At 40.6% G+C, this 14,535-nt stretch overlaps 1 protein-coding gene across 2 annotated transcripts; it reads left to right on the forward strand.

Moving 5' to 3' along the window:
• Positions 1-488: 488 nt before the first annotated feature.
• Positions 489-12,996, forward strand: rbm26 (RNA binding motif protein 26). 2 transcript variants are annotated; one of them, XM_050044991.1, is made up of 22 exons: positions 489-966; positions 1,162-1,280; positions 1,402-1,520; positions 1,663-1,754; positions 1,843-2,114; positions 2,728-3,006; positions 3,119-3,361; positions 4,194-4,334; positions 4,437-4,577; positions 4,814-4,922; positions 5,036-5,192; positions 6,402-6,593; positions 7,768-7,869; positions 7,972-8,040; positions 8,135-8,233; positions 8,371-8,445; positions 8,983-9,147; positions 9,471-9,575; positions 9,713-9,916; positions 10,855-10,941; positions 11,594-11,707; positions 12,228-12,996. In XM_050044991.1, exons 1-22 carry the CDS (start codon positions 908-910, stop codon positions 12,315-12,317), a joined length of 3,033 nt encoding a protein of 1,010 aa, XP_049900948.1. In that variant the 5' UTR covers positions 489-907; the 3' UTR covers positions 12,318-12,996. The 2 variants fall into 2 exon arrangements, with proteins under 2 accessions (XP_049900948.1, XP_049900956.1); XM_050044999.1 differs by having other exon boundaries at positions 7,771-7,869.
• The last annotated feature ends 1,539 nt before the right edge of the window (positions 12,997-14,535 follow it).

Below are 14,535 nucleotides of genomic sequence, written 5' to 3' on the forward strand. Positions count from 1 at the left end.
TGATAGAAACAGACATAGTGTATTGACTGTAAGCTAAATGACATTATTGTGGGACTAAGTTATTTCTCTAAGTTTGAGTTGCTGAAGAGGAAAGTTAGTGGTTAACACTGGATTCCAAAGGGATCATAGTTCCAGGTTTTCCTCCAAAAACATACCCACCCCCTTCTAGCTGTTATTAACTTTGATTAAAATTTTGTACATTTCTTAATATTATTGGTGCATGTTTGTACATTTTTATGTGACCCTTGCTCTGTTGCTTTGGTCCAAATGAACTGTAAATTGTTATTGTTGTTTTTATTTCTTTATTAAAGAAACAGATGCATGAGGTCATTACACATAAAACTGCCCTGGGGTACATATATACAGAAAAAAAGTAAAAACAACAACGACATAAGAAAATTAAGCAAAAGTAATGCAAATCCATGCAGCTCATGTACTGAAGAGCTTATATCTTACTCTCGCGATATTCTGTCAACGAGAATAGAAGCGGAAGTAAATAGTCGCCATGGCATGTTAGCTAGAGTGAGAGGGGATAACGTAGCAAGTTCAGCGTGGGTGCTCCTTTGAGTTTTAAAGATAAACATAATTTACAGTCTTCAGAGTTAGTTGGTTGAACATTGAAAAATAATAGACTTTCCCAGTCTGCATTTATAACATAAATACTTAACGAAAGTCGCGGAACTGTGCAGCGTGTTTGTGGCCTGGAAAGACGCATGCTAGCGTAGCTAAGCTAACCAACGTTAACGCGGCTATTTAGCTAGCTGTTAGCACCACAGCCTAGTCAAAGACCACTGAAGTGGCTAGTTTCCCCAGCTAATGTCGGTTATCCTTTTAAACAGATAAGCAAAGTCACCTCAGCTGGCGTTAACTCTGGCCGCGGTGGAAGGAAAGTTCGGCTGGATCTAAGATGATCATTGAAAACCTCGATGCCTTGAAAACATGGCTGTCTGAAACCCTCGAGCCCATGTAAGTAACGTTAACTACACAGCATTAGCCTTCCTAGCTCAGTCTGAGCAGTTATACAAGCTAATTTTAGAAACACACACAAAGTAAACCTAAATTCCAGGGTGTCATTAATTCATTTCCGGTAACGTCATATTTTCTAGGTTATTTGTCATTTCTATATTATTTATTGCGATGCTCGTGTGTCTCTAATTCCAGCTGTGATGCAGACCCCTCTGCCCTCGCAAAGTATGTTGTCGCTTTGGTGAAGAAAGACAAAAGTGAAAAGGAACTTAAAGCCCTGTGCATAGACCAGTTGGATGTATTTCTTCAGAAAGGTAAGTATTCCCCCTGCTTCATGAAAGCTGTACTTTGCAAGCCTTGTTTGGTGTATCACGTGATCCAGCGCGTGTTATTGTTTATCTGTGTATTAACATGTTATCTTTGATATGATTTCAGAGACCCAGCCGTTTGTGGATAAGCTTTTTGAAGCCATTAACAACAAAAACTACCTCCCGCAGCCAGTGGTACCATCCACTCTGATCAAAGTTGAGAAAGATGAGCAGAAAAAAGATGAGGTAATGTTATAATGTCAAGAATATATGATGGAGAAACTTTCAATTCACGTTTGCATTTAATAGTACCAAACAATATTGGGGACTTCTCATGTCAGTGGCAATCTTAGACTAAAATATATGTTATACTTTTATCCTTACTCAGACAAATCGGGAAGATGAACGTGAGAAAAAGTTCCCTCGGCGAGTAAATCACAGCCCACCGCAATCAAGCTCTCGTTACAGCAGAGACGTCAGGTGTGTGCAGCTGCCTGTTCAAACTTTCTCTTTCAACCTGTATTCACTTTTCATTAATTATCATATCTTTGTTTACTCAAACTTTTAGAAGAGGAGATGATCGCAAGAGAGATGACCGCTCCAGGAAGAGGGAATATGACCGCATCCCACCAAGGAGGGACTCGTACCGCGATCGCTACAATCGCAGGAGAGGCCGCAGTCGCAGTTACAGTCGTAGCCGCAGCCGGAGTTGGAGCAAGGATCGCGTCCGAGACCGTGACAGAGAGAGGGACAGGGATAGAGACCGGGACAGAGATAGGGATCGAGATCGCAGCAGGAGCCGGTCACACAGCAGGACTCGGTCCAGAAGCAGGAGTAGAGGTAAGAATCTGAAACTTGTTTGTTGGACCTAAGATAATGGAAGGTTGTCGTGATTACCAACATGATCACTTTGTGCCCGTTCGAACCATTGTGTTTCTGTGGAGAGATCAGTGACACCAGAACACCACTCGGTTTTTTTTTTTGGTAGTCTGTTCAAAGTTCACTTCATTTGAACTTTGATCCTGTTTGTTGCTGACCTTTCAAAGTGAGTCCAGCCAGATTAAAGTGACCAAGAAGCTTCTTAAACACAAAAATGATCTCATGGTTTCCAGAGATGTTTTTCTAATATAATATGGGTGTATTTTGGGGTTTATTAGGCATTAAGATAACTTCTGGTTTAGAATTTTAAATAATTTATGAATAACTTACTGTACACAATGACTTATCAGCATTGACCTTAGCATTTGGAACTGATACATCCCAACAGTGATAGTATATGATGCAGCTGAACATGAGTAGACAACATAGTCAGTCAACGACAGATATTTAGGAATTAAAACCATGGAAGAAGATTTAATTTGTTTGAAATGTACAAGATTCATTTCTCACTGGAATACATGGCATTATAGCAGTAATTTTACGTTTATAAATGGCAATTTGTGTCTATTTGCAGAACGAGATTCTGGAAAGTTGAAGTTTGATCATGAGCGTGTGGACCGGCCAGAGGGTAGTGATGGCTACACCCCAGCAGCCTTGGTCTCCGCTGCAACAACAACTCACTTCCCCGTGCCAACACTGAGCAGCACCATTACAGTCATCGCTCCCACACATCATCATAGCAACAACACCACTGAGAGTTGGTCAGACTTCCGACCGGGACACCCCGTGGATCGTGGCCTTTTCAGCAGGGCACCACCCCCTCAACCGAGGAAGCGATGCCGTGACTATGATGGTAATGAAAGCTAATTAAACTTTTTATTTACAGGAAAAGTGTACATTGGATGTGTTTTATTGTTGTTGTTCTGTGTGTTTGATTTTCTGCACATGGCTGCCGTCTTTTCCAGAAAAAGGCTTCTGCATGAGAGGGGACATGTGTCCTTTCGACCATGGAAGTGACCCAGTTGTAGTGGAGGATGTCAATTTGCCCAACATGCTGCCCTTCCAACCTCCACCAATCCCAGGTGTGGACCCACCACCGCCCCCAGGCCTCCCACCTCCACCACCTCTCATGAACCCCCCACCTGTGAACCTGCGGCCTCCCGTGCCCCCGCCAGGCGCCCTCCCACCCAGCCTTCCACCTGTTGCAGGTAGTAATTCAGCATGGAATGTCAAACTTTGTATGTTTTACTTTGTTATTATGAATTTTTATTCCATATTAGTTTAAATATGAGAGCACCATGGAGTAAATGTGAATAATTACAGCAAAATGGCAATAAAAATATGGCAACAATAAAAAGCACATGCCTCAATAAGTGAGTTTGTAGCCACTTAAAAATGTACACTCAAAATGAAAATCAGTATTGGTTTATTTAGTGTAATAGATATATATTTTTTTATATATATTTAGAATATTTTCACCACCTTACCTTGCCGTCATACAGCACTTTCCTATGGGAAGTTGAAGTTGTTATCTGAATTTACCAGACTCCATTGATGAAAAGAGTAATTTTACTTAGCAGAACACTGAGTTGCTGGTCTACGCTGGCACCAGTCTGTCAATGTGTAAGGTAAAGCGGTTTAACAATATGTTTTTAGATGTTACAGTTACGACTGAAAATGACAACAGAAATTGACAAGTTTCCCGAATTTATATATCTCCACAACTGCCTGATTTCTAACTGGAAGTGATTATTGCTGGTAGTGTAATTTGGTCTATAGACTCTTCCAAGCCTACATCCTGTCAGTTGTTGCTATGAGTGAACAGGAAAAAAACGTTATTGTTAAAAATGTGTGAAATTTACCCACAAAAAACTATGAAAGCTTAACTTAAAAGATGACAAAAAGGAATTACCTACCTGGTGAATAGTTAAAATAATAGCCAGTTCAACACAGGTCATATTTACTTATTTGGTTCACCCAGTTCCTGTTTTGCTTGAACTTCTCAATCTGTAACATTTTGTGCAATTCTGTCTGACACAGGTCCCCCTCCTCCACTCCCTCCTCTGCAACCGTCAGGCATGGATGCTCCGCCCAATTCCATGACCAGCTCTGTTCCCACGATCGTCACCTCTGGGATGCGCCCCTCACTTCCCCAGGCCTCAGTGCCACACTTCCCTTCTGGTAATGGTTGTGTCTTAAGATACTGTATTTATAAATCATTGTTACTGTACCTTACCTTGCTGTTTCCTGAGTTAAATTATCCTCTCTCTCTCTGCTGACCAGACAACTATGAGACAGATGTGTACAACCCTGAGGCTCCCAGCATCACCAATACCTCCAGGCCGATCTACCGCCATCGGGTTAACGCCCAGAGACCCAACCTGATTGGCCTCACAATGGGGGAGGTAGACCAGCCACCGAGAGGTATTGTTTGCATGAATTGAGCCATTTGAGCTTTGAATAGATTGTCTTAAAACATGCATGTACTTTCCACCCTACCATTAACACGGTTGCTGCTTCACAAACTCTCAGTATTCAGTACATGCTGCTGTATTTGTGTTTCGGCTGTCTGTTTTCTTGCCCTAGAGTTGTGATCTCTCTTTTTGAGCGGTATGCATTGTGGTCTGAAAACTGACTTGTCAGTGTTTGTTTCTCTCCAGACAAGGTCCCAAACAACAGCATGAGGATCGTTATGGAGTCTGACTCGAGGAAGAGACCAGCTGTGTCTCATGATGGAGGCCTCCCCTCCAAGAAACCCTGGTTTGACAAGTAAGACACCTTTTCTCTGTGAATAAAAATAAAAGTCATAGGCCTCCTTAAAATCAGTCAAATGTTTAATATCATTGTCATTGAACTGCTAACAATTTCTCTTGTTTGCTCAGACCCAACTTCAACAAACCCAACCACCAGGGCTACCACAAAAGACCCCCATTCTCTCTGAACACCAAGCTGCTGGTTCGGCAAATTCCTCCAGAGCTCAACAACATCAGCAAACTCAATGAACATTTCAGCAAGTTTGGCACCATCGTTAACCTGCAGGTCAGTCCCTATGTGCTGCTTTAGATATCAAAATAAACCAATTGATGGTTAAAAGTCAAATAATTACATATAAATAATAGTACTTAATTGTCTTGTAATCAAAACAGTATGATATTAATTAATACAATTAGGTAAGTACCATTTGCCCTGTATAAATGTTAAGGTGCTGGTAAAACTTATTTTATATTATATGTTATGGTCAGGTCTTTAAACAGGGTTCACACAAGATGCTTGAAATTTGAGGGGGAAAAATTACCACTACCCCAGCGGACATAGTAGTTTGTTTTCACTTCACTCCTCTCTTAAAACCACAGCAAAACCAGTACGCCTGTATTTGCATGGCTGAACTTCATGAACCGGCTTTTCACACCCATCTGTTTTCCTCTCTATTTACCGATGTAATAGCTTCACCGAAAGCTGAAAGTGAAACTTAAGTTCCAGCTGGCGTTGTTTCCTTGCAGTACATTCAGATGTTGAAGATATTTTTGTCCTCTCTTCATCATGTGTGCTCCTTTTTGTAACAAGTTGAGAATTCTTTCTGAAATCAGGCAACCGCAGCAGGATCTCCTGCACCATGTGGGGTAGACATATAGCCCTTATGCCATTTAAATGTTTTGTTGATAATTTTATACAGTTACCACTAAAAATAGTCTGATTACTTCCTGATAATATTTTATTTATGTTTAATAAAAATGTATATTTGAAAATGAATTCTTTGCTTTAAGTGAAGTACTTGAAAATGAAAATCATGTTTAACAAGTCCTTGAATTTCATTTCCTAATTTCTGCATGAACATTGTTTAAATCATCAGGTAGCCAGCAGTCAGTAATGTTATATGCAACAGTTGTGATGTAACCAAATTAGTGTGAAGCCAGCAAAGATTAGAGGACTAACTAAAGGTCAGAAAAGTCATAGGAAGTCAATAATCTGAAAAGAATCCTTTAAAATCAACAACCTGCCCTCTTCCTCATATGTTAATGATGCTGGTTTATGCACTGAATAGTACAGTGAGCAGTATGTACAGTTGCTGTGACTGTCTGGATGCTACGGTGAAAATCACATCATAGAGTTGCTCTTGTGTCCATTTGACAACCCGACAATGTTGTGGTAAAGTTCAGATAAATCATGTATTGGCAGGATTCAGAGTACATGTGCACCACCACTGTTATTGTAACTGCCTCACAATACCGTTTTAATTCCTTTTGATAGGTGGCCTTCCAGAATGACCCAGAGGGGGCACTGATCCAGTTTGCCTCTCCAGACGAGGCCAAGCGGGCTATGCAAAGCACAGAGGCCGTTCTCAACAACCGCTTCATCAGAGTGCACTGGTTTCGCGATGACGGGAGTGACGGACAAGGCCAGTCTCACTCACAGCAGCAGCCTCAGCCGCAGCCCGCCATGGTAAAAGTTCATTTTAAATCTGTCACTCATAATGTTTGGCCTTAACACCAACGAGAAATATTGTATATAGTATATACCTGGGTCGAATTTTCCAGCAAGAGTAAATATCTTGACATAAGATGCAGCTGTGTAAGAACAAGTTGACCCAATGTGATTCTTGAAACAAGTTAAATTGCATTTGAGATTTATTTGATTTGTTACCAGAACAGTTAAATTTTGAGAGACAAAATTAGTTCTTTAAGTTAGAGTCTTGCAGCTTAAACTGTTTTCAGTGAACCTGGCTTTTCTGGGAACAGTTTATAGTTTGCTGGAATAATATTCAAACGTAAATAATAAACAGTATTTCATATGTGTAATGCAGCACAAGTATAGAGCATTATTTTAATCGGATAAGTGCAATGGACAGTGCAAAGTGTTAAAAGGCGGTGCACCTGCTATTTTGGTTCAACTATGTGCAGCAGCATTAAGTGCAAACGGGCTGTGTGAAGTGGAATATCAATTGAAGGGTATGGTGATTGATAAATATGCTAACAGATCACATGACTGGTCTCATCACTCCGAAACAGCTGTGCCAGTCACAGGGAGGCGTGACAGCTGTAGCTCAGCAAATGAGGAGACGCTTCTCCAGGACATCATATTGATGTGCTGGTCATTGTGCCACCACAAAAATAGAGCTACTTTGAAACTACAATAATGTGGTTTTGATGTCGCTTTCTGAGAATTGAGAGGGCTCACATCATTGTGCGTCACACACGTGCTCTCTTGAGTAGAGAAAGCTATTGTGGAAGAGGAGGAGTAACCAGTTCCTCTGCCATCATCAGCTCAAATAGATCAATAGACCAAGTAGAGGATGCAGTGATTTATGCCCTGTCGTCGTGTGAAATGTAACACCCTCTTCAAGGGTGATTATTTGTAAAACTGGGCATGAGACACCACCGCATTGTTTTATCTTGGCTTTCACATTTTGTTTCTTGGAATAACCTTTTGTGTCAATGCCAGTGCTGCCTCCACGTACAGGAGGCGTAGGAAGGTCAGTAAATAAATTAGATGATACAGATGGTGATACACCATAAGATCAGCATGACAAGAGAACTGGAAGATTAAATGTCAGAATAGTTATCTGACGGTGGCTGTGTTAAAATGCATTAATCCAGACATCTTTTTTGTCGTTCAGCAGCCCTCGGCCACGGCTTTGAAGCAGTCTGTCAAAGATCGCCTCGGACCCCTGCTCACTGCAAACTCTGAGCCCTTACAAGATTCCAGTGTAGCCTCTCAGGTGTGTGTGGGCGGTGGTGTTGAGGGTGTGCTTTTTTGTATAGACTTGTCAAAATCTGCAGAAGGTGTGTGTAAACATTGTGTTTTTTCTCCACTGGAGCAGAGTCCCTCTAAGGTGTCAGTGAAGGACCGTCTGGGTTTCTCTGCCAAACCAGCAGCTCCTGTTGAAAAAGTAAGTTCTAACTTTTCAGAATTGTTTAAGAATTTCTCTCCTCCTCATTCACATTGTGTAAATCTTACGTGCTGCCGTTTTCTCCCCTGCTCAGGTTTTTTCAACATCCATGGGCCTCACAAAGACCGTATACAATCCTGCTGCCATGAAGGCAGCACAGAAAACCTCAGAGGAAGCCCTGAAGAAGAAACAGGTGAGACAAGAAATGAAGGGAACGGTTAGAAAAGGGGAGTGGAGAGATTGTAGAGAATGAAATGGGAAGCATCAACTCAGGTTCTCATACTAAAAAGAAAAGGCAGTACCAATCATTTCCCATGATTTCTTTTACAGGAAGCTCTGAGACTACAGCAGGATGTACGGAAGAAGAAGCAGGAGATATTGGAGAAGCACATTGAGACACAGAAGGTAAGATAATCTGGAGTAGAAGTCTATGTTTTGTTCATTTAAGTGTCCCTTGCTGTGAGTTGTTAAAATGTCCGTCGCCAATAAAGGAGCAGTGGTTTCTTGACAAATAACACTCACAAGCCAAATACTGTTCACATGCACAAACTGCCCAAACTGTGATGACACAGATAGTAAAGATCTGCAGTTTGCATTTAAGCAACATGAGTCACCAAGCCGGTCAATGGACTCTGCATTGGTTTGTTTGTTTAGATTATCAAACAGTATTTGAGAGCTTTGTGTGGATCTGTGACTCATTCACTGTGTGATCTTTGTCAAAGGGATTGAAGATCATGTGCCAACATGCCTTATTTTTTCTGCCTTTAAAGTGACATCAAGTAAAATGATCCATATTTTTATCACAATATTAAGTCTCGTCCTATCTCTTGTCTTGTGTGACTTATGGCTGACAGTGTTGTTTTGTAAATACTCAGTAGGATGCATTGTAGTTAACCAGTAGTTAACTTCTGAATTTATTTTTTCTGCTACTGTCCTCTATAGCTCCTGATATCCAAACTTGAGAAGAACAAAGCGATGAAGGCGGAGGATAAGGCCAAGATCATGGAAACTTTGGGCACACTAACCAAGAGCATCACCAAACTGCAAGAGGAGATAAAGGGAATCTCAAGCAGCAGCTCGCTACGCACAGCCAAGAGCAAGGCTCAGGTAGTGCTTTCTCCCTGCTGGTGTCACCCATGATTGGTTTTGCTTTTCTAAAAGAAAATTGGTTTTAATTCACTCTTGCTTAATGAATATCTCCTCACCTTGCAAGCAGTTATACACAGCATGCACACGTCCTGGCTTTGCTTTGTAATTTTAATCAGAATGTGGTTTATAGCTCAATGTTTGCATTCAACAAGCTTTCATTTTTATTCTTTTGAGACTAAGGCAACTGGATTTTCTGTTTTTTACTTTATCCAGTTACCCTCAGCTTATTATTTCAGACTTGTAGTGTCGTCGTTCCTGATGTGAGCTAATAATTTGTTCAGGCACAGAAGGAGCTGCTGGACGCAGAGCTGGACCTGTACAAGAAGACCCAGGCTGGAGAGGACACGGCTTTGTTGAAGATCAAGTACACACAGCTGCAAATTGAGGTATTATGATCTTGAAGGGCAAAACTGACCCTCACACTTGTGAGTTTCATTTCCAAAAGTCAAATGATGACGTGTTAAAGATATCACCTATTTATTTGTATTGTTTTTTGACTTTTCACTTGTTTGATTGAACCCAGGCAGCTAAAAGAGGAATCCTGACACCAGGACGAGGCCGGGGGGTCCACCCTCGAGGCCGTGGGGCTCACAGGGCCAGGGGAAGAGGCTCCAGAGGGCGTGGAAGAGGTGTGCCAGTGCACGCAGTCGTGGACCATCGACCACGTGCGATGGAGATTTCTGGTTTCAGCGAAGCAGACCATGTGGACCTGCTGCCACACTTTGCTGTAAGTCAGCCTATAGCTGCATTACTAAGAAACGGAGATTTGATCTCCACAATTAACCAATATGACCTTTTGATGGAAACTGTGGGTGGGAGATCAGAGGATTGTGTTAAAGGGCACTGCTAGCGTAAGTGTCGAGGGGGGTGGACATTCAGAGCTCTCCAGTCAGTCAGGACACCACAAATAAAACTTTCAGCTGTTCTCATGTCCTTACTTTGGATTAAGGCTGCACGTGGTGCGGTCAGACAGAATGACATACATAATTGAAACATCAACACAGCTTAAAAATGATATGCACCACATTTTTTATATTATATGTAATTAGATTGTTACCATAAAGTGATAACATAGAGAAGGATTTCAGTACAAATATTGTATAGTACTATTTTGGAGTGTAGTAATCAACAGTGACCCCTGGTGGTCACAACTGCACAGTGCAACTGACCACCTGGTGTATGGTACAGCAACACACAATCAGTCCTGTCTGTCTAAATACAAACTAAATGGTGCATGGCACATCTAGTAAGTCTTAACTAACTTTCACAAGGTTGAATTATTCACTCCTCAGCCATTAGCAAAAATATTATAAGCTGAAACAATAAAAACGACAGGGAAACAAAAAATATCTCCACACAGATGTCAGATCCTTGGACTGTCACAGTTACATGTTTGTTTGTACATGTATGTTTTGAGTATAAAAACTGCCACTGCTGCTTATTTTAACAGCTGTGATACTTCCACCAACCTCAAATTTAATGTAACATTGGGAAACAAGTAAAGGAGCTGCAATATTTAAAGCAACTTGTAGAAAAAAAAACACTCAACACTTTAATTGTGTTTGGTAACTGAGAAAGAGGATGCTTAAGATAATTTTAAGCAATTGTACAAGAATGAGTTTGTTTGTGAAGTGACTAAAATGTTGTTTGTTCACAATTTTGAAGCAATTTGGAGAGATTGAAGATTGCCAGATGAATGAAAACAACCTGTCTGCAGTCATCACATACAAGACAAGAGCGGAGGCAGAACAGGTGAGTTAACTACCAGCCATGCACACTAAAATGTTCTTGTTTCTCCCTCTAACACCTGCGAACATCTGGCTTTTGTGCTTAGTGAGAAAGTTTAAAATCAGCATTTACTCTCGGGACAAATGACTCTGCAGTACATAATGGGTATTGACTGGCTTTGGCTCTGGCTTTAATCGGCAGTGATGGAAATATGACACCCTCATGGATGCGCTGATGTTTTTCCCAGTGTGATGCTGTGACCCACCGCCACAAAATAATGTCTGTCTCCATCTAAGCAGCGCTCAAACATTGTTCCAAATTAGTTGGCACTGAGTTTTAGTGACAGAATAAGTGACAGATACATGCTGCTCTCTACTGTTTACTAACCCTGTTGTTTGGCACATTTGTGACGTTGAACGTACCACACCAGTAAAAAAAAAGCAGAAAGGCATACTCGTTTACTGGCAGTGGGAAAGGAGTCTATCCCAACTATCCCAAAAAACTAATTTGGGTGGGGGAGAAGGGTACGATTCCAACAGCGAGAGGTATTTTTGGACCCCATCGTTTGGTATTTTGCTTCAGTTGGAGTGCCAAAATTTGATCGACACACCTTACACATAATTTCTTTCCCCTGTAACGACATGTCCTTTCTGCTCTGTGTTTCGTCCACCTGTAGGCGGCTCTTCATGGAGTCAGGTTCAACAACCAGACTTTACGCCTGGCCTGGCACAAGGCTGTCACAGCTCTCAGTACTGCGGATGCTGATGAGGCAGAGCCAGAGGAGGATGAGGTTGGTGGACATTTCTCACTGTGCATACATTTTTGCTTCTTTTTACATCACCTATATGGTAGCTGATGAGGACTGCTGATTCTGCGTAAGGTTTGCTGTGAAGATAATGAACGCTCTTATTTCCCCCAGTGCTGCCATTGATCCTAGAATAAAAATCTACAAGGAAATATTTACTTTATATTTGGATGTTCTCTGTTAAAACACGATATGAGAAAAACCTATGTTTTACCTGTTTCTTGTTGTGTTACATTTTGCGAACACAAGAGGGAGCCGTTACACATTACAGCATCACTGTCTTTATGTGTTCTTTTTCATGGCCACTTTCATTAAGCAGCTGGTCTGTGTGATACTCTCAAGCTGAGAATTTAGTCCCTCTAGAGACCTTTTTAAATACACGCTGCGAGTTGAGTGCTGATGATGCTCAAAATAAAAGGTCTTTGCACTTTAAATTGCCCTTCCTCCACTTTTTAATCATCTACAAAGAGCATTAATCTCAGTGCTTTTCATTTTATCCCATCAGTACCCGGAAGAGTCGCTGAGTGACGACGCATTGCTGCAAGATGACGATGAGGAAGAAGACGACAACGAGCCTCGCTCCTGGCGCAGATGAAGATCAACCAGACGCTCTTCCCTGGCTGCACTGGTGTGGAAGACGAGCAACAATCCAGCAACTTTATAAGATTTCAACACCTGGTCATAAACCCACAAGTCATATTTCACTCTGGCTAGACTTTTTTTTTTTTCTTCACAAATGTGTAACAGGCAGAAGAACCATGTGCAAGTTTGATAACTTTTAATGTGTATACCAGATGCAACAACAGTGAATTTTTTTAATGCTCTTACTGTAGAAATAGTTCTGTTTTTTTTTTTTGTTATTTTGGTTCACAAACACAAATATTTTGTCTGAACACGTGATAGCCGATCACTTTAAAGACACATTTGCTGAACTCTTGGTTTAAAGTAAACAGAAACCTGTGTTGTAATTTAACAGAATGACAGACTGTAGCTTTTGCAGGACAGCATTAGGTTGACTGGTTTAAATTCTCATGTGTAAATATTTTATGTCTGAGTTTAAATGATTTGTATGAAAGCTTGGCTTCTCAGTTCTTGGCTTTACTTTGGATTGTACAAAAAATAAAGAATTGAAATGGTCTGAAAACATCCTGCCAAAAACAAAACAAAAAAAGACAAAAGAAAAAAGAAAATCAAAAAATGCAAATGTTATGGCAGTGAAAAAAGTCCGAAAAGAGCTGAAAAAAGACCATTTCAAAAAACAAAAAAAAAATCTTCCTCTTCACCTAAAGAGCAAAGTTCCTACAAAGTTCCTACCTCTATCAATCAATCACTTTTTATTTATTTTTTTGGATTCGGTAAGATGGTAAGATGATTTCCGTGCCAAGGTAAGACCATGACAATCTGAAAGCATATTCTGCAGAAATTTTTCCTAATTATTGCCTAGCCTAACAAATTTGCAGAGCTCAACTGAAATATTTATGATCCAAATGCAAATGTGACAACAACTAAAAACTTCTGTGTTCCTTTTGTTGCAGGAGTCCGTCTGCTGTATCCCACTACGACTCATCTCTCTCCCAGAGGCTTCAACATTTCACATTGTAATTTTGTATTTAGTGTAACAGTATTTGTAAATTAAGTGCTGCTGTTTTAAAAGTACTTCTTAAAATGAATTGTTAATAAATGTTCTGAGCTTTTTACTGTGTTTGAGAATTGCCTGCTGTGTGTTCTTGAGCCATCTTGTATCTGTGGCTGAGTGAAATGCAACAAAAACTTATTTTAAGCTTTAACATTATTTTCTACATTTAGACAAAGCTGCAAAGTTTCTGTGGTAGAGAACTTGGCTTACATTACATGGTACAGTGTCACATAGGATAAGATACATCTAAAATGATCCATGTGGAAAATTTGGTCAGTTAAGTGCTGGAGTGGAAGTAACAAATTAGAGTCTGTTGTTACTGTGACCAAGTTTTTTTGGTGCTGTGTGTGTGTGTGTGTGTGTGTGTACTTATTCCTTTATGACTATTTAGAAAATGAACTTTAGGGACAAATAGCCCTGTTTGCCACATTTCAAGGTGTATCCACAAAATAGAGTTAACGATTACATTTTTAAAAAAAAGTCCAGATAAAGACATACAAATACAAAAAAAGTGATCAATCAATCCAAAGAGCTTCATGTCCAGACAGGTGACACTCTGAAAAAGTTTTGTCCACTGGTCACTGTCGGGGGTGTGAGAGGTTCAGAACAACGGTAGCATCATTGTCAGTTTCGTAGATGCGGTCAGCCCACCATGAATTTGGAGAAGCAGACAGGAGTACTGCCACTGAAGCTAAGCAATTTAATGCTGTGGACGGGGCCAGCATTAAAATGTATTTTATTTCTAAAAAGTACCATCTAAAAAAAATATTAAAAGTTTAAGTGTATACTATATTGAGAATAGTTTCTACCAAATGTATCTTGTTGTCAGGTCGCCCTTAATAACAAGGAACTAAACTCAGGGTAAAATGTGTCTATGCTCTCTTCCAAGCCAGACTCCACTGACAACATTTAACTTTGCTTAACACAGGAGCTGTTGGTCTACCTCTGCCTCGGTGAGTTTGTTTGTTTGTGTTGAGCTGTGTATTTGGTTTCCAACTAGACAGACAAACTGAGACTGAGGAAGCGGTAGACCAGCAGCTCCATGTTAAGCACTGTAAAATTACTGCAATCAAAGGAGTCTGGTGGCTTTGAAGAAAGCATTATAATACCTTTAGTTACCCATCAGGCTGTCTGACAGCAAGGTAAAGCGGTGAAAATATTTGAAATATAGCATACA

The sequence above is a fragment of the Epinephelus moara genome, chromosome 1 (assembly GCF_006386435.1).
Source record: "Epinephelus moara isolate mb chromosome 1, YSFRI_EMoa_1.0, whole genome shotgun sequence".
Lineage (NCBI taxonomy): Eukaryota > Metazoa > Chordata > Actinopteri > Perciformes > Serranidae > Epinephelus > Epinephelus moara.

Coding starts and splice junctions, on each gene's coding strand:
- rbm26 (XM_050044991.1), top strand. CDS start 908: ATGATCATTGAAAACCTCGATGCCTTGAAAACATGGCTGTCTGAAACC. Junction 2,115..2,727: donor GTCCAGAAGCAGGAGTAGAG/GTAAGAATCTGA, acceptor GTCTATTTGCAG/AACGAGATTCTGGAAAGTTG. Junction 5,193..6,401: donor GCACCATCGTTAACCTGCAG/GTCAGTCCCTAT, acceptor TCCTTTTGATAG/GTGGCCTTCCAGAATGACCC.